This window comes from Rattus norvegicus, chromosome 16 (genome assembly GCF_021556685.1).
Source record: "Rattus norvegicus strain SHRSP/BbbUtx chromosome 16, alternate assembly SHRSP_T2T, whole genome shotgun sequence".
NCBI lineage: Eukaryota > Metazoa > Chordata > Mammalia > Rodentia > Muridae > Rattus > Rattus norvegicus.
The window spans coordinates 84802501-84827944 of record NC_141549.1 but is presented as its reverse complement, the minus strand read 5'-3'; the positions used below and the strand labels follow the sequence as shown (position 1 = coordinate 84827944).

Genomic DNA, 25444 nt, shown 5'->3' with positions numbered 1-25444 from the left:
TGAATGGCTCGTGGGCAGGTCTGTGCGTGGGGACATTGGTAACACCTTCTTCCACTTCCTCCTGTGTCCTTGGCTTTCCGTCACCACCACTACCGTACCTGGCAGGCATTGGATAGGCTCATGCTTCTGGCCATAGGCAAGGGCACCAACAGCACCAATCAGCTAACTCCAATCCATCTTGGTTCTGAGGCTGGGAGGATAGAGACCACAAGACTGGAGGCCCAAACTCTAGGGTAACAGAACCAGCATTCATATCATCTATAGATAGTCAGGCATCATGGCCTCCGAAGAATACATCCCTTTGGCCAGTGATGGTGGAGGGTGAAGTCCCGGCCTTAGATCTGACACCTGAGTTCATAGTCCTCTAGCACCCTTGCCCTGCTCTGCCAGCATGAAGCTAAGCAAAATGAAGCTTTGTGTTCATGTTTGTGAGACACAGTCATGTGGACATACTATTAGTAACATGATTATTACAGCCGTGTGCTTAGAACACCTCTCAATTTCCTGATACTCAGCCTGCAGTTGCTGTCAACTTTCCTCAGTCGGCAATAGCAGGGACCCTGTCATGGCTCAGTTAGCAATGGGAGGTGAGGGTGGGGTCTGTCGTGGTTCAGTTCACAATGGTGGGGGATCTGTTGTGGTTCTGTAGAGACTGTGATTAAGCAGTCAGTGCTTTCTTAGGAGTCACTTGGGGCCAATGTGGGAAGCTGTGATGCACCCCAGGGCAGCCTCTCCCTTCCATACATCCTCACCAGCCTCCTCCCCAAGGCTAGAGGGAAGCTGCAGCCAGTTTGTACATGTGGCAGTCAGGCCCTCAGGTTGTCCACACGTGTCAGTCTTAGGAGGTCGTTGGTTGTCTTGGCCAAGTGCTGTTCCCCTGAGCTGTACTGTCACTTGAAAATCATCCCCATCCCAGCATGTTTGCCATTCTGTGCAGTTCCTTCTGTCAGCCCCTGGTGACCGTGTCACTACCAGTAGAGGCCCTAGGAGCTCAGTGAGCTGCTACTGCTGCCAGGGGCAGGTGAACCCAGAGCAAGCCAGAGTCACTTGTGGCTGCAGCTTCTATTCTATTTGGTTCTGGGTCCAGGAAGACAGAGCTCGGGCAGTGAGTGATTAATGGTTTTCAGATTGACTGTTTTCCATATCAGGCGGGCAGTCAGTATAATTTGGGGTCTAGATGATTTTATGTTTAGAAACCATGTTAGTAGCAGAGAAATACCCCATGAGCCTTGTAAATAGCCAGAGGGAAAGTCGGAACTGATGAGTGTGGTGGGGTAGATTTGAGGTTTCTGCTTCCTGGGTTTCCACAACGCAGAGGGTACCCGACCCTGAGAGCTCTGGGCCTTGAGCAGGCTTGTTGGGTCCCCCCTCACTGAGCACCTTGGACCTTGACCACAAGTCTAGACATGAAAAGGCTGTGAGGGGACCCTGGCCAGGGCACCGGGCCTCCTGAAAGCTGCTGAAAGCTGCCTTTGTACTCACTGTACCTGAGGGAGCCTGCCGCCTGGATGAGGAACTCCCTCCCCCTATAGAGGGAAACGATTGCACAGGCACTGGCCTGGACTCTGGGAGACAGAGGGCACACTGGGGGCGGGGGTCTTCACCCCAGGATGTGACTGTAAGGGGACAGGTGCAGGCTGGACACCGCTCTGGCCTAAGTGCATGCTGTGTTGAGGCTACAGGATGGGGCTTTTCCATTTGTAGCCGTAAGCAGACAGCATGGCAGACTGCCACTGGATTGTCTTCAGGAGGAACCGCCTCTGTAAAGTGATGAGGGATTGAGCTCAGTGACATGTCTGTCCTGTCATCGTGGTGTAATTTGGTTAGTGGGTTTGCTTGTTTCAGCTGAAATGTGATGCTTCCATTAGGTGACTAACGATGGCCAGATCGACTTCCTGTGTGTCATTTAAACCCCCTCCCCTAGTCCCTTTGCTAACGTCTTTATCTGGGCTGGGGCAGGGTGACTGACGAGTGAAGGCAGGCTGTGACTGGGTCGGTTGGTCTTCAGTTGAACTTTAGCTTCTGTGCATTGTCCCTCCTGGGGCAGCAAGATTGTCATCTGCTGCGCTTGCAGAACAGCGGTGAGGATCCTCGCTACCCTCCACCCACCCTCTAACTGCTGGCCTCCCTTCCTGTCTCCACTCAGGCATCTCCTTGGGCACCCACTGAACTCACTGAAATGCCTCATTCAAAACTAACTGTTTGGGCCTGGGGGTGCTGGTGCACACCTTTAGTCCCAGTACTCGGGAGGCAGAGGCAGGTGGATTTCTGTGAGTATGAGGCCAGCCTGGTCTACAGAGTGAGTTCTGAATGCACTTCTAGGTAGTGTTTTGTGTGATGAGCAGGGTGCGGCAATTCTTAAGTGAGTTTCACTTGATTGAGTATCTTTGACCTTTGACCTGGCTTTACTGATAACTGGCTGGCGATCTCTCGTTCTCTGTCTCTGTCTCTGTCTCTCTCTGTCTGTCTCTGTCTCTCTGTGTCTCTCTCTCTCTCTCTCTCTCTCTCTCTCTCTCTCTCTCTCTCTCTCATCGGTCTCTTCACACCGAAGCCCAAGTGTCTCTGGCCTTGGGAGGGAGCAGGCCCTGTGGTAAGCCGACTTCTCTAAGCGGTGCCCAGAGATAGTGCTTGTATTGAGATAAGGAGATGACACAACCCCACGCTGTGTGCACAGTGCCCTGTGGTCAAGAGAAGCTGTGAATCTGATGTGTGCCTGTCAGAGGCCTGTTTAGTACCAAGGCCATCACTGTCCCTGGACAGCTGCCCTTTGTGGTGCGCAAGACCTGCCTACAGATCCCTGCCCTGGGAGTGAAGTGACGTCATCCTCCAGCCTGGACTTCCCCTCCCAGGAGAGAGCACCTAGTGGGTGTGCAGGGGCTCTGCACCCTCTTTCAGGATGGCTGCTGTTCATGACTGTTCTGGAGTCAGAGTGTAGGGAGGGACATGTGTATAGCACAGGCCCTGTGCCTGCACAAGAGGGGTCATGGGAGCCTCTTCAGCCCTGCCTGAGTGATGCCCCTTGGGTGCTGGCAGTATTCAGGTTCTCAGTGAACCTCAGGCTTGAGGCCAGAGGAAGAGAAAGGGAAGTGCTGCTTGTGTTGTCTCACAGCAGCCTCACCAAAAATCAAGTCGTAAGCCCCTTCTCTGAATGAGCCCATTGAACAGCTGGCTAAATGTGTGTTTTAGAGCTCTGCTTGCATCTTTCTTCGAGCAGGGCAGTCTGCTCAGTCTGGTGGAAACCCAGTCTCGTCTTCACCAGACCCACTAGAAGGAACTCAGGTTTGTCTGGAGACAGTCATCAGTGGATGAGCTGTCCCCTGAAGGGCCCAACACCACCCAGACCAGGGCACCCTCTGGGAGAGCCTGCTGAACGTGCTGTTCACCCTCTAGCAGCCCTGCGGCTGGTCTTTGATGTGATGGTGTGACAAAGATGTGAGGTGAGGCCACAGTTCACAGAGAAGCACATTGCAGCCCGGGTGGGAAGAGGACCCCAGAGACTTGGTGAGTTCGGATGTGGTGCTGGGTCTAGCAAAATCTGCAGCGCCCCATCCCGAGGGGACACAGGAGCATGGTATGATGCCTGCCTGAGGAAGGTGACGGAGACTGGTAAGGGAGTGACAAATTGTACTTCTGTGGTTTTTTAAAACCCATTCTAGTGTCTTTGAATGGTGGCAGGATAATGTCTTCTTGTTAGAGTGGCTTTGTGTTTGGGGTATTTTGGAACATTTCTTGTCCTCCTCGTATGAGCTGCACCAGTAGGGTCCTCTCCATGCTTTAAATGTGAGTCACACAATTGTGGTTAGAGCGAGCACGGACAGTGGGCATCTACCCCGACTGTACCCCTTAGGCATGTTAGGTCTTACATGATTGCATGGTATTCTGCTTCCTCATCCAGTGCCACCAATGACAAATGACTACTCGGAAAATATGTATTTTCATTTTCTTCCTTAAAAATTAATCTGGCAGCAATATATCAAAGAGGTTAATCTGGATGGTTACTTCTACACTCAAGAGTTCTATTTGAGTTGTTTTATAATATTTCTCTTAACAGTCTGAGTGGCAGACTGTCATTAGGAACAGTGATGGTGGCAGGTCTTGGCAGGACCCCATCCCATTGCCCTGCCTTACTGGGCAAAGGCCATTGAGGCGAACACAGCAACATCTGTGTTGGGTTCCCTCAGTAAGTGGGTGCACTCCTTAGGCAGCTACAGACGACTCGTGGGGTCTCTAATATTCCTCGCTGGGCCCCTTAAGTGCTGGCTGATCTCGGTGCGCCACAGGCACTGCATGCACAGCCTGCCTCCTCCTATTCCAGAGTCTGCCTGCCTCACAGTGATCAGTGTCAGTGTCTTCCTTCCAACTTGTCACCTCCCTGCCAACCTATTAGTCCCCTCTATCTGCTCCCTTGCTGCACATGAGGGAACCTGGATCCATTTATCCGTGGAGGTCTGCCTGCCTGTGATTTATTGACCTGTTCTTTTTAGTACTTTATTAATTAGTCATGTGAACAAGGGCCTGTGGCTGGTCTAGACTTCAGTTGTTGCTAATAAGTATCCATTTGTTCTGGTAAGGCTAAACCCTAATGGTAGTTGTGTGCCCTTAAGGTCTTCCTGTTAATCTAACACTCTTGCTGGGATCTGAACCTCTGGTGGTTAACCTGAATTGTCGTCTGTCAGAGAGAAGTGCTTATGGGTTTTATTTAAAAAAAACTCAGGTGGTCAAATGATTCCTAGGAGCAGCTCTGACTCCTGGTCTTGGTCAAGAAGAGCAGGAATTAATATTTAGCTGCCTGCATTAGCACACGGAGAGCTGAGCCTGGCCTGCAGTGTCTTGGCCCATGTTTCCCTGTAGTTAACCCTTCCCTGGAGAGCTCCCTACAGCTCAGCTCAGAGCTTTCCCTGGCCACTGAGCATGCATCTGCCACAGCTGCCTGCACAGCGAGGTATGGGAAGGAGATGTGTGATCTGGGAAGAACTTCAGAGCAGCTGGGAGGAGCGAGATTCTCCAGGAGCTGCGTGTGTGGGCACAGGCATTCTCTTCAGGGATCCTCTTCTACACACTTGAGGTGTTTTTACCCCAAACCTTCTCTCCTCCTAAGGGTAGACAGGAAGGTGCTAGTTCCCCTCTAAGTGATGCCTCTGAGGCCTGGCGTGACTTCAGTCTTCAGACTCCCAGTGGGGACTCATGGCTACTCCTGAAGCTTAATGCAAAGCTTTCTGGAAGTTTCACCAAGCACTGAAAGGTATTTGTGCTACTTCCCCTTCCCATGAGTTTATAGCACTTGCCTCAGGCATTTCCGTGAGAGTGGGTAGAGCCCTCCAAACTGTTGTAAGGTATTAGCTCTTAGCAAGACCTTGGTCACTGTCCCCTACACTCACCCTTCCCACAAACCAAGGAGAACTGTGCATGAAATCCTCTCTTACTGGGAGGGGCTGCTGGGCCTTTGTTCTGACTAAGGTAGCGCCTGCTGGGCAACCACTATGCCTTAGAGGACTCAGCACCTGTTATGCTTGAGTTGGAAGAAGCAAATCCTGAGATTCTGATGAGCTTTCCTGGCTCATCGTAGGGTGAGAGCAGTCACTGCCACAGGAGTGACAGTTGTATCTGACCCAGGGCTGGAAAGTTGGCTCCTGTGGCAGTGTGGTACTCATTCTGCCTGGCTCCTGGGAATGTGGCTGCAGTTTGAGCTGTTTATTCAGACTGCTGCACAAGCAAAGCCAGTTCCTGTGGAGGAAACGTGCAGGCACAGGCATACACAGGAGCAAACGTAATGCCTGCCGCAGAATCGTATGCCATGCATGCAGCTTTAGCATAGCATATGGGGACACGTAGGAAGGGCTTCATGAACCCAGCCAGCAAGGACCTAAACAGAGGGACTGGTCATACTAAAGGACTGGAGAAAGCCAGGAAGGAAGTGCAGTGGAGCAGATGTACTGGTGCTGGGCTGCCGACACCACCTCTACTAGCCTCGAACGCAAAAGTTTCCCACGCGGCAAAGGTCACCCACGAGGGAGGTGCGTTCCAGGCCCTCCATCTTCTGGGCCCAGCACCTCACCACCTATTTTGTGTCCCTTTCTATGATTTGAAATGCACAATCCCCCTGCCTCATGTTGTTTCTGCCAGCAGCCAGTGTTAAGAGTTCTTTGTGCCTCTCTCTGAGCACAGAAAGCCTCTTACTGTGTCAGTGTATTCCTGGGGAGTTGGCTACAGAACTGAAGCCCCTCCTCACCCTTAAGGCTAAGCCAGTTATGTGTGTGGCCATGGTAGGGAACCTGGGAGTCCCATGTGACCCTCCTTACAACATACGTGGGTGCAGAGCAGGATGGGACTGTGGCCTCCATATCCGCAGGTTGGTCTCTGTTTCAATCTGAGGGCATTGTGGGGAAGATCAGCACTAGAAGCTTCAAGCACACGCTGATGATGCTCTTCTATCCACAGTGTGCAGGGGAAGAGAACTGGGTGGACAGTCGGACCATCTACGTGGGACACAAGGAGCCCCCTCCAGGTGCAGAGGCCTACATTCCACAGAGATACCCGGACAATAGAATCGTCTCCTCCAAGGTATCCTCACTATCTGCTCTGAGCTGCTGCCTGAGAAAGGCTGCCACAGGGGACTGCCCCTTCTGAACAGCATTGGCACCCCTGTGCAGCTGTCCTAGGGTGCCTCTGCTTTCCCAGCAGCTGTGGTGCTTTTGCACTGCTGTCCCCGTGCCAGGCAGCACCTCTCTGCTCGCACAAGGGTGTCAGGTGTGCTTTGCAAGGTCTTCCCCTCTTCACTTCTCTTGGGCCACATCTCACCACTGCCCCTCACCTTACGTTGCCTGGCTCTGTGTCTGGCAGTGGGGCCTGCCAGCTGGGTGCACCAGACAGGGAGGAAGAAGTGCAACTGGATCCCTTCACTTGAGGAAAGTACTGTGTCGTCAGCAGGGTATGGAAATGTAGTCGCACGTAGAGAAAGCTGGCAATTCTGAAGGGTGGGAGTGAGCATTCATGGCTTTTCAGAGGATGAGGAATGCCTTTGCTCAGACATACCTGCATGCATTTGTGTACCGTGTACATGTATATTGTGTGTGCACTGCAGGTGTGGCACGTATGTGCTATATGCAGGTGTATAAGTCAACCCAGATGTTCAGAGATGTAGACTTGTGTGGTGGGTATGCTTAGGTCACATAAGGCTCTCAAGAGAGAGGTCTCTGTCATTTATAGCCAGGTGTTTTGTCCTGCACATCTCTGCAGGGAGCTACTTATGTCATACAACCCGACAGTTAAAGACTTTCTGACCCAAAAGCTTGGCTTCTCAAGGTCTTTTTTTTTAAGATCAGAGTTAAAGTATTTACGATAGCATTTGTCCAGAAACACAGCATAGGTAAGTAAAATACACGAGTGTCTCCTGAGGTGACACAGTACTTGGTAGTGAAGAGACGAACAGAGAAACACACTTTAGCGCTGTCCAGAAGTACACCCTAGCCCCTATGCTCACAGACCGCACTGACACTCCATCATCTCTCTCTGAAGGTGGTTCTTTCACTGACAGACCCACCAAAATGTGCCTGCCTCTGTGTGTGCGCGCATGTGCGTGTGCATGTGTGTGTGCGCATGTGTGTGCGCGCACGCGTGTGTGTTCGTGTGTGTGTGCACACGCACGTGTGCGTGTGCGTGCGCGCGCGTGTGCGTGTGTGTGTGTGTGTGTATGTGTGTGTAGGAGCATATGTGCTCGTGCTATGCATGGCTGTGGGGGGTGGTTGCAGATCGATTCTATCCAGACTGTATAGGATGACTGTGAAGAGCAAAGCATCCTGACAGAACTCTCTGAGAGGCTGAAGGATTTTGCAGCAATAGAAGCCCCAGCATGTTTGGAGAGATTTAGAGCCCCACCCTCTCGCCTTTGCTCTTAGCCATTTGGGGCCTGTTGCCCACAGTGACTCTCAGGCTCTTTCTTCCCTGGGGAACATGAACTACCACAGCCTTCTTGATTTCTGGAAAGGAAATCCACAGGGAGGGTGTGTGGGAATTGCAGGTCCCAGGGGTATTCAGAAGCAGTTTCTCTGAGGAAGGCTCCTTCATAGCAGGAAGCTTTTGAGCAGGAACCAACAGAGTTAAGTCAACACTCTGGGCAGAGAGTGGGCAGGGGAGGACAGACCGGGAATCAGCAGGGCCACTTGAGCACCTTTCCTCTCAGCTTCCCAGCAGGCTCAGCACGAGCAGTGGGCACCTGTGTGGACACCGTGCTTTGGCTCAGTGGCAAGGAGACAGTGGTATTTCAGGGAGGAGATACACATCACCTGGCCCCTGTACCACTCAACTTCAGGAAGGAACAAGAGGCCGGGGCCCTAGACCTCAGCTGACACTGAACTATAAGGCATTGTTAGGGGTTTATCACAGTTTTTGGAAAGTGCTAATTTGTTCAACAGGCATACAAAGGTTTTGTAGAATGTCTATAGTAATGTGTCTGTGTCCGAGGAAATTTTGTTTCTATCTTAGATATATCAAAGAATGCCTCGGAGCCTAGCAGCCTTACTAAGCCAGGGAGCTGTGACAGTGTTTGTCTTGTAAAGGATCACAGGGACAGTAATTTGCATTAGGCCCCAACCTGTGTGACAGGTTGTCGTTCCTGGTGGTCAGTGTTTGGCCAGAGGCCCATTTCATCTGTGGGGTCCCTGTCTTATGGAAGAAGACAGATGAAAATGGCCACCCCATGGTTCTACCTGGCCTCTGGCCACACAGAAGTCCCCTGTGCTCTGTCCTGGGGAGACTGTGCTCTCGGGAGCAGTGACTTGCTGCCCGCTGCCTTGTGCAGAATGATCCTAGGGAATGAAATTCACAGGGACCCTTGCCGTGCCTTCACGGGGTGTGGGGGCCTGCCAAAGTAAACACTGGCTCCGTCGGCATTGCCTGCTCCCCACCTCGCACCCCATATGTTCAGGAAATCGACTCTATTTGCTGTTACTGTAAAGCTGACTGCCTCTGCCAGTCTGGACACAGAGTTCACTGATGGTATTTACACACGTGACTTCCATATTTGCCCCTTCACACTGAGCAACCCTCTGCGGCTACAGCTTATTATGAAGAGACTAAAGCTTAGGGGAGGAACATGTCAGTGGCCACAGAAGGTACGTGCCCTGTCGCCATGCCGTTCCCTGAGTACAGAGCTGTGTGGGGCCATTGTTCCCAGGACTCTGTCCTAGGCCCTTCACTGTATACCCTCATCTCTCAACACCAGCAGTCCTGCATAGCATTGAGGTTTCCCATCCTTCACAGCCCCTTTCCCAGTCACAAAGGAAATTGATGCCGTGACTCCACTTGGTTAAAGACCAGCGTCTCGTCCTAGCGTTTCTGTGGGATAGTCAAGTACAGACCTGTGAGCTGCATCCTTTTTAAGTGAATAATGACAGAAGCTTTGGACCTTCATCTTATTTCCTAGCTGCTGGCAAACAGAAGAGTGCCCAGTTCTTCCCAGTGTGTCCCATTGACTTGTGACAGCATGCAGAATAGCTGGGACTTCTGTGGGCCTCCTCCATGCCAGCAACAAAGCTAGAGATTGGCATACCCAGGGAGAAGGAGACTATGAACAGGAAATTCACATGCAATGGGCACCCACTGCTCAGTGTGAACACAGAGAGGCCGGTGGTCATCCTCTGCTCAGTGTGAACACAGAGAGGCCGGTGGTCATCCTCTGCTCAGTGTGAACACAGAGAGGCCGGTGGTCATCCTCTGCTCAGTGTGACCACAGAGAGGCCGGTGGTCATCCTCTGCTCAGTGTGACCACAGAGAGGCCGGTGGTCATCCTCTGCTCAGTGTGAACACAGAGAGGCCGGTGGTCATCCTCTGCTCAGTGTGAACACAGAGAGGCCGGTGGTCATCCTCAGCTCAGTGTGAACACAGAGAGGCCGGTGGTCATCCTCAGCTCAGTGTGAACACAGAGAGGTTGGTGGTCATCCTCAGCTCAGTGTGAACACAGAGAGGCCGGTGGTCATCCTCAGCTCAGTGTGAACACAGAGAGGTTGGTGGTCATCCTCAGCTCAGTGTGAACACAGAGAGGCCGGTGGTCATCCTCTGCTCAGTGTGAACACAGAGAGGCCGGTGGTCATCCTCTGCTCAGTGTGAACACAGAGAGGCCGGTGGTCATTCTCTGCTCAGTGTGAACACAGGCTGGTGGTCATCCTCAGCTCAGTGTGAACACAGAGAGGCCGGTGGTCATCCTCAGCTCAGTGTGAACACAGAGAGGCCGGTGGTCATCCTCAGCTCAGTGTGAACACAGAGAGGTTGGTGGTCATCCTCAGCTCAGTGTGAACACAGAGAGGCCAGTGGTCATCCTCAGCTCAGTGTGAACACAGAGAGGTTGGTGGTCATCCTCAGCTCAGTGTGAACACAGAGAGGCCGGTGGTCATCCTCTGCTCAGTGTGAACACAGAGAGGCCGGTGGTCATTCTCTGCTCAGTGTGAACACAGGCTGGTGGTCATCCTCAGCTCAGTGTGAACACAGAGAGGCCGGTGGTCATCCTCAGCTCAGTGTGAACACAGAGAGGCCAGTGAACACCCTCAGCTCAGTGTGAACACACAGAGTCCAGCAGGCATACTCTGCTCGGGATGACAGACGGCCCACCTGACCCTGGCCCAGTTCCCATGAGTATGAAAAGCAGACTTGTTGGCTACTCTTGAGGTTCAGTATGCACAGGGCATCTTCATGGAGAGATGTGGTGTCCTCATTATCCCAGCCTCTCAGGTGCAGCCGCCACCTTGTTCTTCCCCGTGGTTGTTGATAGCAGAGTTTTCCAGGCTGATAGTTTTCCCCTGCTGATAGGAGAGTGGAAACAGAACTCGATACCTGAATGTGGATGGCAGCGAGACCTGTGCTGGCCATATGACTAAACAGATAGGAAGATTTTTACAGATCGGCAAAGACAGAAGACGTGTGGCTGACTGGCCGCTCTCACTGTGCAGTACAGGCTCTTAGGAGGAATTGTTCATGTGTGTGAGAGCATGAGTGTGGGGCAGATACGCACATATGCGCATATGCTTGCCGTGGGTCAAAGTCAGCTGTCCTCCTTGATGACTCTCCATGGTCTTTGGTTTTTGCTTGGTGGTGGTGGTGGTGGTGGTGGTGGTGGTGGTGGTGGTGGTGGTGGTGGTGGTGGTGGTGGTGGTGATGGTGGTGGTGGTTGAGTCAGAGTCTTTCCCTGAACATGGCGCTTACTAATTAATTAGATTGGCTGGCCAGTGAGCCCCTGCCATCTCCCTGTCTCCACTTTCTCTCTGGGGTTGTGGTGTGCACTTCTGTGCCCTGCTTTTTATTCAGTGTTGGGAATCTGAACTCTGGTTCTCATGTGTGCGTGGCAAGCATTTTATTTGGCTGGGCCATCTCTCCAGCCTCTTGTTTTATCTGCTACAGTGATGTCACCTACTGTGGACATTTAAATTATTTGTCCTCCTGTTACGTACAGTCAGCAGTGATAACTATTAACAGTTTGTGAACCGCAGGGTCTTCTTAATGGTAGGACGCATAGCAGGGAACTGGAGTACAGATCCAGATGTGCACAATGCCCTCTGTGGGAATGCACCAGGCACACCAGGGTCACCTGTTGTAGCTCACGGTAGTGGAGCTGAGCAGTTCCATTAACCCACTTCAGGAGCGGCCCACAGAGCCAGTTCAACCACACAGTGGCTCTGTGTTGAAACCTGTTTCATTTAGCAGATTCAACAAAACTACCATCTGTGACCTTAAAACCACCTGGACATGGTGTCTGCTGCAGCTCAGTAGTAGTTCCTCCCACAGTGGCCTGCATCATAAAACCCCAGGCCCCTCTGTTATCTAGACACACCAGAGGCTGCACTCAGTTCCTCATCTGGATCCATTTCTTTATTTTCAAGTAAAGCTTTCATTAACTGATGGGAGAGTATATCATCAGTGTGTTTATAAAGATTCTACTGAATCTTCCCAACACACAGTATTTATTTACTTATTATAATACTGGGAAATGAATTCAAGGCCTTGCACATCCTAGGTAAGTGCTCTGCCACTAAACCATGTTCCCATCCCCACCCCCATTAACAAAAACTATAAAAACAGAAACATAATACAGCTCTTTGTGGTCATACAAGTGGTTTTGTCATCCCATACTGGACTCTGTGCCTCCTACTTTACCTGTCTCTCCCTTTAACCTCTGATGTCATTTTAAAGGAAATCCTGATATCAGGTGATTGTCACCTATAAATATTTCAACAGAGAAAACATTGGCTATTAAGTAAGAACTTCCATCAATGTGACTTTGTTGCTAAGTAATTTTTTTTAAGTTTTTTGTTTTTTTTAGACAAGGTCTCTCTATGTCACCCTTGCTGTTCTAGAACTTACTATGTTGTCCAAGCTGTCCTTGAACTCAGAGAGCTCTGCCTCTGTCTCTGCCTCTGCCTCTTGAGATGGAATCGTGCATGAGTGTGCATGCATGTATGCGTGTGTGTAGAAAAATGTGCATGTGTGAGTGCAGGTACCCATGGAGGCCAAAAGAAGGTGTCAAATCCTTTAGCACTGCAGTTACAGGCAGTTGTGAGACACTGGGTGTGGGGTGCTAGAAATAGTTTGACTAACTACTGTGCAAGTAATGGATTTTGGCCTAGGTACAGAGAGAAATAAGGTTGGCTTCATAGAATAGGGCCTTAAACTAATTCCATTGGCAGTGGCAATGTATGAAAACAAAAGGTACAAAAACCAAGAGAAAGGTCCTATGTGGTCCCAGAAAGGTGAAGCAGAGAGCGCAGAGAGCCCCACGGGCTGGTGCAGTCTGCCACTGGAGTCCGCTTGTGTCTTCAGCGCCCCCCTTAGGAAGCTGGTGGAAGAAATGCAGGTTCCATCAGGTCTGAGGAGAGGCGGCCTGTACAGCTTATCAAGGCCTAGAACCTCAGCCTCTGTCATATTTGAGTGCCTGCTTTAGCTGGGGTTCTGAACATGTTTAAGTCCTTCCCAGCTTGTCTGCACACAGACTAGAACACTGAGACTGGAGTCATGGAAACCTGCACAACTGCAATAAGGGAAATGAACGACCCTCTGAGCACAGCAAGACAGCCATGTGGATGGGCAGGAAGACGGTGTTGTTAAAATGTCGATCCTGTTGACATAGTCAGCATGGCTGCCAAAGTCCCCAGCAGTGACTTTGAAGGTCTCCTCATACTTGTAAACGTTGTGAAAAGACAGATGAGCTTGGACAGCAACCCAGTCTAAAGGACATGGAGAGCGTTTCAGTGGATGCTGAGGAGTCCGTTTGGAGAGTAGGCAGTGTGGGAACCGCTCTCTTCTCTTACCTGGTAAATCAAGCCAGGGTCCTTGTGTGTAGCCACAGATAGGTACACGCCTTGCAGTGTGGACACCATGCCCTGCCATCAGGGAAGCAACCTTGAGACAGCTCGGACTCTGTCCCTTCTGCTGCATCTCTTTATTGTACCTGATGACAAAGCAGAGATGAGGAGACATAGCCCCTGATGTAATGCTCTGTACATGCACAGTAACTGCCTGAGTGCTTTGCTCTCTGCCTTGATACACTGGGCTGGGAGATGTGGATGTCACTACTTTAGAGGGTGTATTCTGTCTTAGCAGCTTGTCTCAGGAATTATAAAAAAAGCCTGACAAAATGTCAATAATGAAATTCTCATGAGTTTGTATTTACACTTGCACTCCCTCCTGCTTATCTGCTTATGCACAGTAGAACACTGCACAGTGGTCCATTCTTGCCTTTGTTTTCTACAGTACACCTTCTGGAACTTCATACCCAAGAACTTATTTGAACAGTTCAGAAGAATAGCCAACTTTTATTTTCTCATCATCTTCCTGGTACAGGTAAGGACAGTACTGACTTCCTGTCTTTGCAAATGCCATTTGATTCTCAAGTGACACACAGTCACTAACATCAAGGACTTAGCACCCTAAGTGCTGTCATTCATTCTTGTGTTCTCAAGGCTTAGCCCAGCTCTGTCCCTCCAGATCCTTCTGCGTGCATGAACCTTCCTGTGCCCACTTCCCAGCCATACAAGGAGACAGGGCAAGATCTCCAGCCATACCTGGCATCTCCACTTCCTACTTTCTGGTACTCAGAGAAAATGCAAAGCAGTTGTACATCCAGAGAGGCAAGGATACGGCAAGGATGTGGGCAGATGCTGCCAGTTCAGTACACGTCCTAAATAGCAGTATAATATTTTTCTAAATTATTCTAAGTATGACTATAAAGGACCTCAAACTTCCTAGCATAATGTCTGTCAGAACTAACTCACTCGTTACACCTGAAAAATGTACTAAATGAAACAACGTATCCTGTGTCACACTTGTGAATGTACTAAATGAAACAATGTATTCTGTGTCACACTTATGAATGGACTAAATGAAAATATGTATTCTGTGCCAAACTAATGAATGGACTAAATAAAACATTGTATTCTGTGTCAGACTTGTGCCCTAGCCACATACTGATATGGTTTCCTTAAGCACACCCTTTAAGGAGCCTCCCTCAGCATTATAGTCACTAGGACAGGGTGGTTACCCTTCTGTGCGTGTTACTAGGCAAGGAGACATCCAGCAAAGTGCTTTGAGGCAGGAAGAAGCTGGATTGGAAAAAGACTGGGCTGGACCAGCTTGCTATCAGATTGCTAGGTGTTTGCAAGGTGACTCCATGACTCTCTTTTTGCCTCAGTTGATCATCGACACACCCACAAGTCCAGTGACAAGCGGGCTCCCACTCTTCTTCGTCATTACTGTCACAGCCATCAAGCAGGTAGGACTTGGATACTTATTTGTGGTTTCTTGTAATGATTGATTTTTGTCATAGTGAGCTTGGTGTTAGATGGTGGACAGGGTGACTGCAGATGTGCAGTACCACCCTTTAATATCACAAGTATATGTCATCAGTGTGACTTAGTGTGAGGGTGTCAGTCAAACTCCATTATCTACCTGTGATCCAATTGCTGCATCTCCTTGCTGTGGAGTGGGTTTGCCCGTCCCCCTTTGTGTGTTCTGTGCTTTGGAAGTAATTACTAAGTGCAGCCTAAGAGTTAAGGAGTGCAGACATGCTTCTCCTTCATAACCAAGTGTGTAAATTATTGCAAATTCTTACTCAAGGTGATTTGTCTAATACCCCGCTATCTGTATTTGGTTGTTTACCAATATCAACATGGATTTACAAATATTTATTTTAAACTTCGGACCATAATCCAATAATGTTTAAATTGTTCTTACTTAAGCCATTACTAGTTCATCCCGTTGGATTCTGTCTTCCTTAAGCATGCCTTTCCTTTGGTTGTTTATTTACCATTTCCTGCGGGGTTGAGGGGATTTCCTTCTCACTTTCTGAGCTAACATTAGCCATGGACAGCATAGCAAAGACTGAGACATAATTTAAGTGCCTTTAAATTTACCCTATTTTTTCCTCAAAAGTCTTACAATTTTAGTTGTTAGTTTAGGTAACATTTCATGATAATTTTAAATACAGTACAGTGTATAAACTAAATCGTATGTGTGTTTATTCTGCATGTAGGTGTTCAGTGACAGTTAGTGAGAGCCCGTGTCCCCCATTTCGAGGGTTTGTGTCTGTTTCAGCTTTGTTCCACTGACTCATCTCCATCACTAGGTTGTTTCATGCACTGACTCCTTACTGAAGCTCTGTAGTACAGTTTTGCAGCTAATGTATAAACGGAACAATTCCGCTATTTTGGACCTTGATCCTTATCATTTTCACATAAATTTTTGGATCAAATGTTAAGTTTTTAAAAATATTTGTACATTTTTTAATTAAAAAAAAAGATCTCACAGCCAGGAAAGCAAGTAGCTATGTTGCACCAGGGGTTGCCTCCATTCTAGGTGGGTGGCCTAGTTTGTTTCAGCTAATTCATAAGGAAGTTAAGTTTGTAGAGCAGTGGTTGGGTCTCAGCCTCCTTAACGCTGCAACTCTAGTATAGTTCCCCATTATTTTCATTGCTACTTCATAACTGTAATTTTGCTATTGTTATGAATCATAATGTAAATATCTGTTTCCAATGGTCTTATGTGACCTCTGTGAAAGGTTGTTCAATCCCCAAGGGGTCACAACCCACAAGCTGAGAACCACTGCTATAGAGAGTCAGGTTTGCTTCAGGTTGAAACAAGTTAGAATCAGTCGGTCACTGGTTTGGTGTCTTTGGATTGGAGAAGAAAGTAGGTCTACATTCTGAGCCAGCCAGAGCGGCTGGATTCCAGTGTACTGTCCATCCTCCCAGGCCCACTTAACCTCACCCCTGAATGTGCTTCTGCCCAGGCCTGGCCTGCTCACCGTTGTGAGATAAAGGGAATATCTTCTTAACCTCAGAGAGGTGGCCAGGGAGTGTCCCTGGGAAAGCTGTCTCAGGAACATGCTGTCCTTTCTGACTGACCTCTTTCTGGCAGTGTAATGTTCGAAAGGCTGGTCCACACTCTAACATGTCAGAGCTTTCATCTGTGTCATCAGTGAGAGGCGCTCTGGTGTCTGTGTGTAAACCTGACGGGTGTATCCCATAGTCTGTGGGAACACTTGGCCTCTGTGCTTGTCATCCCTAGGGATGCACACTCCTCAGAGTCTTTGTGTGGACACTGGTTTGTTCTGTTCCTGATTCTTTTTTTTTTTTTTTCCGGAGCTGGGGACCGAACCCAGGGCCTTGCGCTTCCTATGTAAGCGCTCTACCACTGAGCTAAATCCCCAGCCCCGTTCCTGATTCTTTGTATACTAATTTATTTTGATTTTCTCTTCCCCTCCCCCTATGTATAAACGAAGATTGATGGATGTAGATCCTTAATTCCTGGGGTATACCTACAGGTAGAATTGCTCTAAGCTTCTGAGGAACTGCCTAGACATTCACCCTGAACAAGCAAACCATCGTGCTCATGGCCCACAGGCTCACTCCCGATGTGGTCTCAGCCTGTCACAGCTCCCTCACTGTGTGACTGGTGGCCTGTGTCTCCCTGGTGGCCAGTAAGGCCAGGGATCTTTCTACAAACTTGCAGGCATCTGTAAATCTCTAGAGACCTGTCCCCTGCCTGTTTCACATGGTCTACATCCTTCTGCACAGCACTGGATAGCATAAATTTCCACTTCTGCATTTAGAATTCACGTTTTCATTTGAGATGTCTGGATGATTTGCAGAATGTCAACTTATAAGTAAATTCTTTCCCAAGAGAAAGCAGTGTAGCCAGCCAACAGCAGGTGTGTCAGGTGGCTGGCTTTGGGGTTTACTCTATAACCTGATGGATGTGGGGTCTCCACATGGGGCGTGTGTGTGTGTGTGTGTGTGTGTGTGTGTGCGCCCGCGCGCGTGTGGTCTGTTTGTGAGACCCTTGGCACCAGTTCTTGCCATAAGACAGTAAGGATGTGTTTATTATCATCATCATTATTGCTATTACTTGTTTTGGGAATTTTGAACAATGTGAAGTAGCAGGAGCAGGACCTCTGTGAGTTCCAGGCCCACTTAACAGTGCGCTCTGGACCAGGCTTAAGTACATAGTGATCCCACCATCTTAGTTGCTTTCCGTGGCTGTGTCAAAATATCACGACCTAAAAGCAAATTGGGGAGGAAAGGGTCAGTGGAAGCTGTGGAGGAGGGTTGCTCACTGGCTTTACGTGTCCAGGGTTGCTCAGCCTGCTTCCTTATCTAGCTCAGGACCACTTGCCCAGGGTGGCACCTCCCACAGTGAGATGGGCCCTCTACACCAGTTATTAGCCAAGAAAATACTGGACAGACTTGCCTATAGGCCAGTCTTTCCTTTTCTTTCTTTTTTTCTTTTCTTTTCTTTCTTTTTTTTCTTTTTTTTCTTTTTTCGGAGCTGGGGACCGAACCCAGGGCCTTGTGCTTGCTAGGCAAGCGCTCTACCACTGAGCTAAATCCCCAACCCCTCTATAGGCCAGTCTTGTAGGAGAACTTTCTCCCATGATTCTACCTTGTGTTAACTTACCCCACCCCAAACAAAACTAAACAAAACCCAAACAAGCAAACCAACCAGGGAGAGATCTTATCTAAAATAATAATTTTAAAAAAGGAAAAAGAAGCTAAATGCTGTTGGTTTATCTTTGTTTCTCCCTTGCAGTCATCTGGAAGTGCAGGTTGGAAAACAATGCACCTTTGTTTTCAGAGCCTGGCGCTGAGCGTGGTTGGCCAACACAGTCCGTACCTGGGCACTGCACTGCCGAGCCACTGTGGAGGCTGGGTCACTGCAGGATCCTCACGCCTGACTCCACTCTGGCCCGAGTCACTCCTTGTGAAAGAATTTTTCCAAGCAAAGGTCTTGGTTCTATATAGAAGTGTTAATTACAAAGATTATACCAGCAGCTATAATTGCAGAACCATAAAGTAGCCTAAATGTTGGTGAGAATCCAGCTGTGAGGACAGGGGAGTTGAGAGCACCCAGGCTGGACCGTGCTCAGCCACAGCTGTTTTAAACACACCTTCTCTGTCTCTCTGGGTTTAGGGTTATGAAGACTGGCTTCGACACAAGGCAGACAGTGCCATGAACCAGTGCCCCGTGCACTTCATTCAACATGGCAAGCTGGTGCGGAAGCAGAGTCGGAAGCTGAGGGTAAGGGCACAGCTCGTCTGCCTGGCTTACCAACATGTGTTTCAGAATCATTTTTAAGGGAACTGTTCAAAGCAGGTTGACCATTAATGCCCCGGTGTTGGTCTCAGGAGGTGGCCAAGCACCTAGCCACATACAGTGGGGTGGCATCCCCTTCTAAGGACCACAGACATACATATGTTTGCTAGTCCCATTACACTTATTAGTCATGGCTGTGTGCATGTTTGTTTTAAGCATGTTTGGTGTATAAATGTCATCTCATGTGTCCGTGCTTCCGAGAGACCCTTCTCTTCTGGGACAGAAGCTTGGAAAGTTTTCCTAGAGTCAAGAGTCAGGAGGCTCAGGCCCAGGGCAGATAGGCAAAGCTTAGGGAAGGCTGCCACATGGCCACTGTACTCGGGTCCTAGCCTGAGTGCAGTTCCTGTAATGATGGGCTCTCTGCTGCAGGGTCTCCCATACTTGTAGGTAGACACGGCTCCTTTCTTAAAGCAGAAGTAAATGGTGTCTGCTGCAGGAGAGTGTATCTGCAGTGTAGTAGCCCCTGAGGAGAACCATGTGCTCAGTATCTCATATCCAGGGTTTAGAAGCGAACAGCAATAAACTGGTTCCTTGGGACGATGCCCTTTTCTTAGAAGGTACAGGAGGCTCTTAGGAAACCAGTCCTGTACTTTGTGTCCCTCCTAATCTTTTGTTTTGGATCAGGTGATGGAAGCAGTAGAGAAGGCCTTCTTTGTACTTGTCCCAGCCTGTGTCTGGGATTTGCTCATTCCACATTGCTGTGTCCTCTCCACCCAGTCCAGGCCCCCACTCCCATCTGCCTCTGCACAGTGAACAGCTGCAGCTCCTTCTTCCTTGCCCCGAGCAGAGCCCTTGGTGTGTGTTCTGAGCACACCCATTCAGACATCCAAGCTCACACGGCTGCTTGTAGCCTCTGCCACAAAACGGCTGGGAACTTCTGTGTGCAGGATTTTGTATGAAACTCAGTTTTGTTTCTTTTGATCTAAAACTCAACTACTGGTTGAATTGTGAAGCCCTTTCTGGTTGAAGAGAGACCACCCAACACTTTCCAGAATGGCTGCCTATTCCAGCTTGCTAATGGCCTGCAGGTGCCCATCTTGGGGGCCCACCAGCTTAGGGGTGCATTTGTTTCTCCTTCAGTTGCTCTGTCATCCTGGTGATGGGTTTGTCTCCTGGTGCCATGTGCCTGTGCTCATTTTCTGTCTGGAATCCTTTTATGCAACAATTTATCCCTCACTGTTTCCTCGTGTGTTCAATGAGGCTCCTGTTACTGTCAGGTTTGAGAGTTTGTGTCTCTGTAAGAGTATTTAGTTCAACTGTGTGCCTGTCACTCTCTTTACAAGGCTTTCTGGAAGCAAGAATTTGTAAAGGAGGAAATTCCCACTGCTCAGTTTACCCGTTAGGGGTCTCAGTTTTGATATTGCGATTAAATACTCCCTTTAAAAAATTCTTTAACTTTATTCTTCTCTTACATATCACATCCTGGTCACGGCTTCTCTTCCTGTTCCTCAGTTCCTCCCCATGCCATGTCTCCTCCCCCATCCACTCCTCCTCCATTTCCCTTTAGAAAAGGGCAGGTGTCTCATACATATCAACCAAATATGGCATAATGATTAAATATTCTTCGCCCAGCCCTGGAGCCCAAAAATTTGCCACTAGGGCTTTCTAATTTCTGATTTAATGTTTTCATTTGAGCTCTCTGAGCTTCTGTTGTTGTAAGGTATGAAGTTCAGGTCAGAACTCTGTGTTCAGCAATCTTAATTTCCTCCTGCACAGAGCTTCTTGTACTCCTCTATTAGTAAAGTGTGTGTGTGTGTGTGTGTACATGTACATGTGTGTGTTTATATGTGAGTGTGTGCATGTGCATGTGTGTGCACCAACATGTGTATGTGTCTGTGTGTCTCTGTGTCTCTGTGTGTGTGTATATGTTTGTGTGTGTGTGTGTGTGTGTGTGTGTGTGTGTGTGTGTGTGGTATGACACACTATCACTATACTGACTCAGCTCTTCATGATTGGGATGGCTGGATCAACTGCAGTTGGCTCCATCACGGTGCTCCAGTATTCTAGAACCCATCCTTCCCACTCAGTTTTTAGTTAGCCACTGTACTTGTCAGATCCCTTGTTATGATGAGACATGGGTTTCACTAAACCAAGGTCCATTTGGGAGAGTGACTCTGGTCTTAGACCCTCAGAAGTCACTGTGAGCATCTCCCACTCTCAGTTAGAAGTTGACAGGCTTGGGATGCTCTGACTCTGCACAGGGCACCATGAGTCCATCAAAGCAGCAGGGACGCTCTGCAGCCAGCACAGCCATCCTGTCTGCTGTCACAGAAATGCCTACACCACTGAGGAAATAATGGAAGACACAAAACAAGGTTTAGTTAATGGTCACATATAGGCTAACCTGCAGTTGAGCTATCCATCTTGCCAACTTCCATGGCAGCTCAATGAGGGGCCACTGAGAGCTCTCAGAGCAAGCTTGGAACCCTGTCTGATTGAACCCCTCAAGGGCTACTTCACTCTCAAGCACTCTAACCAATCATGAGCTCAGCCTTCTTGGTCTGAATTAGTGATAATCTTGTTAGAGAGTTGTCTGTGTTTTCACTGACACAATGTGCTGTCCTGGTTACCCTGGAGCTGCTCTGGTTTGCAGTGGCCCACAGAGGCCCAGGGCAGCCTTGTTCCAGCAGAAAGCCCCCACTGGATCTTTGCTAGAGTCACATCTGTTTTTTTTTTTCTTTTTTTTTTTTCGGAGCTGGGTACCGAACCCAGGGCCTTGCGCTTGCTAGGCAAGCGCTCTACCACTGAGCTAAATCCCCAACCCCTAGAGTCACATCTGTATCCTAGGGCACTGTGGTGCAGGATACAGGAGGAGAACGAATTCCAGCCCAGGGTAAGCTGGGCACAAAGGTGGCCTCTCTGTGACCATACTGTCTCCATGTCTTGCAGGTTGGGGATATTGTCATGGTGAAGGAAGATGAGACCTTTCCCTGTGACCTGATCTTTCTCTCCAGCAACCGGGCAGATGGGACATGCCACGTCACCACAGCCAGCTTAGACGGAGAGTCGAGCCATAAAGTAATGTGCCTGGATTTGGGTGCAGCTCAGGGTCGTGGCTGACTGAGATCCTGTGTACAGACTAAGCACATCTGTGCTCTCCGAGCTCACTCACGGCTCATAGCAGGGTCATCCTAGGGGTCAGCCCTGGGCCCTTCCCTTAACTTTTGCTGTTTCCCATTTTTACCTCTCCTTTCCTCCCTTGATGTTTGTGACAACCACAGTCTGAGGTGAACAGACACACCTGCCATTACCCAGCCTTAAGCAGATTGTTTGAATACCAGCGTTTTCACTCTCTTGGTAAAAATCCATGTTTTCCCTATCCTAGTGATAATCTTGTTGGAGAGCTGTCTGTGCAGGTAGACCTCTGCAGATAATAGCTGTTACTTCAGTGTCTTTTTAAATTATCCCAAGTCATTTTCTGGAACTATTAATTAATTGTTTGAACTCCATATGGAATTCTATACTAGATTTAAAAACTTTGACAATTAGGTGAGCAAAAAAAAATTAGTACTGTTAATTTACAGGATTGTTTTTTAACTTAAAAGTCTGGAAGGAGGTACTTCTGTGAGATAGTGAAAGCTGACAACTGGTGCTTCTGGCAGCGCCTCATGTCAGCCTCTGAGACCCTAGAACAGATTCCTGCAGGTGCAGGCAGCCATGCTGTGAGACAGGACACTTGTATATGATTAGCAAAGGATGTGGCATCCTTGGGAGTCATCCATGGTACTGTCATACATGGCCTGCAGGTGGTTTCATATTTTCTAGGTAGGCCATCCCAGGAGGTTCAGCACCCTTCTTTACGCACTGTGGAGCAGCGCTCCCTTGGGGGAGAGGCTCCTAGTACTTGAGTTGTTGAGCCTGTGAGCCACTCACCCTCCTGGACAAAGCCTGCTCTGTGGACCTGTCTTCCGTTCCAGGAAGACTATGACGGCTCAGACAGAATGGCCCAGTATCCAGATAGATCTGAGACCAGGGGCTTAGTCCTGTTCTGGGCAGTGTCAGCAGCGGCAGTAGCGGCGAGTCTAGGCAATGCTGGGGTCCTGCTGCTCTGCACTCCTGTGTGTTTGCACGCTGCACCTGTCTGGTTCATCCATCATTTCTGTACATTTGGTTTGGCTCTGGGGGCTGAAGGTATGTGGAACCTTTCCTTGAAAGAACAGATTATGGGAAGGCTTCTACTGACCTCAGGGAATCTTACGCCGGTCACATGACCTCAGCCTGGCCTTTCGGGATGTTTTACATCTGTGAAAGGCTGTCAGATCCCTGATTAGAAACCTCCTCCAGATTCTCAGTGCACAACAAGAGCTTGAACGGCACAAACAATGATGTAGCCACCTGTATACTTGAGCCACGTGGTGCCATGCATCCCAACACTCACTATCAGAGCTGTAAGCAGAGACGAAAGGGCACCCTTCCTCCTGACCAGACCCTGGCACACGCCTGTGCTCCTCTCTTCTCCTTCCTAGGTAAAGGAGATGCATCCCCACGTGTACCTGTGCACAATCCCACAGGTGCTAACTAGGCCATATGGCCCTGGGCAGCACCACATGCCAGCTGGCATCTGTCTAGAAGTGCAGTTCTTGGGCCTCCTGCTCAAACTTGCTGCCCTGAGATCTGAAGGGTGACCTTACAGCAATGGCCTGGCAGCCTCCCCGGGATTTAGATGCTCTTAGTTGAGAGTCGAGGGACCTTGTGGTTTAAACAGTTGAACAGCTTTGGAGAGCAGTGACAGGAGGATGTTTGGTGGCAGGGTTTGGGGAACAAGACCAACTGATGCTTCTAGCATCTCCTAGGAGCTACAGTACTTTGCCTGAAGGAAGAGGAACACGTGGGTGATTGACAGCTCTTCCAGGGTCAGTGCATCAGGTTTAACGAAGTCCCAGGCTTGCCCTTCATCCTGTAGTTCTGAGATGAGGATGCTGGGTAAGCATGGAAGTCAGAGTTCCTGTCATCCACCAGTGGAGCAATAGCCAAGTCTCATCTTTCCATGACCCTTTGCATCCAGACTCACAGTAGGACATCCAAACTCACAGTAGGACTCATAGGATGTGCATGAAGATCAAATTCTGGATGGGTGCCAGAAACCAGAAGCAGTGAGGTTCAGAGTGTGGCTTGTGTTTTCTTTCCTCCGCAGACTCACTACGCAGTGCAGGATACCAAGGGCTTCCACACAGAGGCGGATGTTGACAGCTTGCACGCCACCATTGAGTGTGAACAGCCACAGCCCGACCTCTACAAGTAAGCCAAGCACTCTGACCGGGAAAGCCCGGGTGCACTGCTGCGAAGGCCACTCTGGCTGTAGCCTAGCACCATGCAGACAGACCTGCAGCTTCTCCAGAAGGAAGCCTCGAGGTTCTTTATGTCTGTGTGTTAAGAAATGTCACGTAAGCCAGGGGAGAGGAAGTGCAGAGAGTAAGAGGAGAAAGTGGGAGGAGTGGGATGGCTGAGTTCCTCCAGTCCTGCGTGTTAGAGTGCTGAGCTTGCTGTGCTGTAGACTGAGTAATGAGGTGAGATTTTCTGTTGCCAGGTTTGTGGGGCGCATCAATGTTTACAATGACCTCAACGACCCTGTAGTGAGGTGAGTCTTCTTGGGAGGCCAAGCCTTTTCTCGTCTTTGTTCCAACAGAAGTTGGAACTTTGGTGGGTCCTACCATGCCACTTGGTGTAGGAGGCAGGGCCTTGCCTCGTAAGCACTTTCCACTCTCCCACGGTTACTCTGGGTTTGTCTGCACATGTTGATGTAATGAGGACCCCGGAACCTCGCACGTGACACTACCAGTGTGGAGCCTCCCGAGCTGCTCCAGGTCAGAGGCCTGTAGTACGGTTTTTAAATGAGGGAAGGGTGCAGACCTACTGTGAGCAGCACCGCACATGCTGTGCGATCAGAAGTCTCCTCCAAAGGCCTGTCCAGCAGCAGGTTGGCCTGCCTGTGGCCGTTACTGGGTTGAGAGACTCAGGGTTTCTTTCAGGCCCAACCAGGATGAGGGAGACACTGTGTGCTGGCCAGCCTCCTGCTCTGTCATCCGTTCCTCGGTGCCTGCAGTCAGGATGTGCATCTAAGAGAGAGCACCACTGGGCACTGATGAGCCCAACAGCCAGCCAGGGATTGGTCCTGGGAACCACCTCACATGTCCCCATCTACAAACCACATTCTGCCATGCCACCCATTGGAGACCTCTGTACCTCAGGCTGTTGTCTCTGCTGTGCTTGATGACAAAGTGTCTGGGTTTATTGCTTAGGAAATTGGCTTTTAATAGGTTTTGAAGTTGTCCTTTTCTTGCAGCTTAAGCAGTTCCAAATTATTGATATCCTGGTATCAATCTATGCTAAAAGGAAACATTTGTCTAGAAGTAGAGGCCGATTTCTTATGGGAGAAGTACCACGGAGTAAATAGTCACTGAGTGTTCATATCTGGCCTGTCCCTCATGGGACTCGGCAAGGCACTGCTTTAAGGCTGTCTGTGTGCCTCTTAGCTTGCATTGTTAATGGTTTATTTGTTTCTTTGTTTCTGAGACCGTATCTTACTATTAGCTAGAGGCCTTAAGCACTAATCCTCCACCCTCCACCTCCTGAGTGCTGGATCACAGTCTGGTGCCACTGTTTCGGTCCTGTCCTGCCTTTGTGGTGGTCACCCAGCAGCAGGGCTGTAGGACACCAACTTGTGGGAGGGGGAGGCATTGCTTTGTTTGCAGAGATACATTCCTATGGCTTTGGAGACTGGGCTGCGGATGACTGACTTATTTTGGATGAAAGAGCACATGAAGGGCTTTCTCGCTGCCCACGGATGAATCCGAGGAAGCCAGTGCTATGGACC

General features: G+C 49.4%; 1 protein-coding gene across 17 annotated transcripts in view; it reads left to right on the top strand.

Moving 5' to 3' along the window:
• Positions 1–25444, top strand: part of Atp11a (ATPase phospholipid transporting 11A) — a 109870-nt gene that overhangs the window by 40322 nt on the left and 44104 nt on the right. For all 17 annotated transcript variants that reach the window (NM_001107324.2, NM_001415017.1, NM_001415018.1 and 14 more), the window contains 7 exons: positions 6439–6561; positions 13735–13824; positions 14672–14752; positions 18448–18555; positions 21520–21648; positions 23765–23868; positions 24158–24208. In NM_001107324.2, the coding sequence (NP_001100794.2) occupies positions 6439–6561; positions 13735–13824; positions 14672–14752; positions 18448–18555; positions 21520–21648; positions 23765–23868; positions 24158–24208 (686 nt within the window). The remainder of the gene's footprint in view (positions 1–6438; positions 6562–13734; positions 13825–14671; positions 14753–18447; positions 18556–21519; positions 21649–23764; positions 23869–24157; positions 24209–25444) is intronic.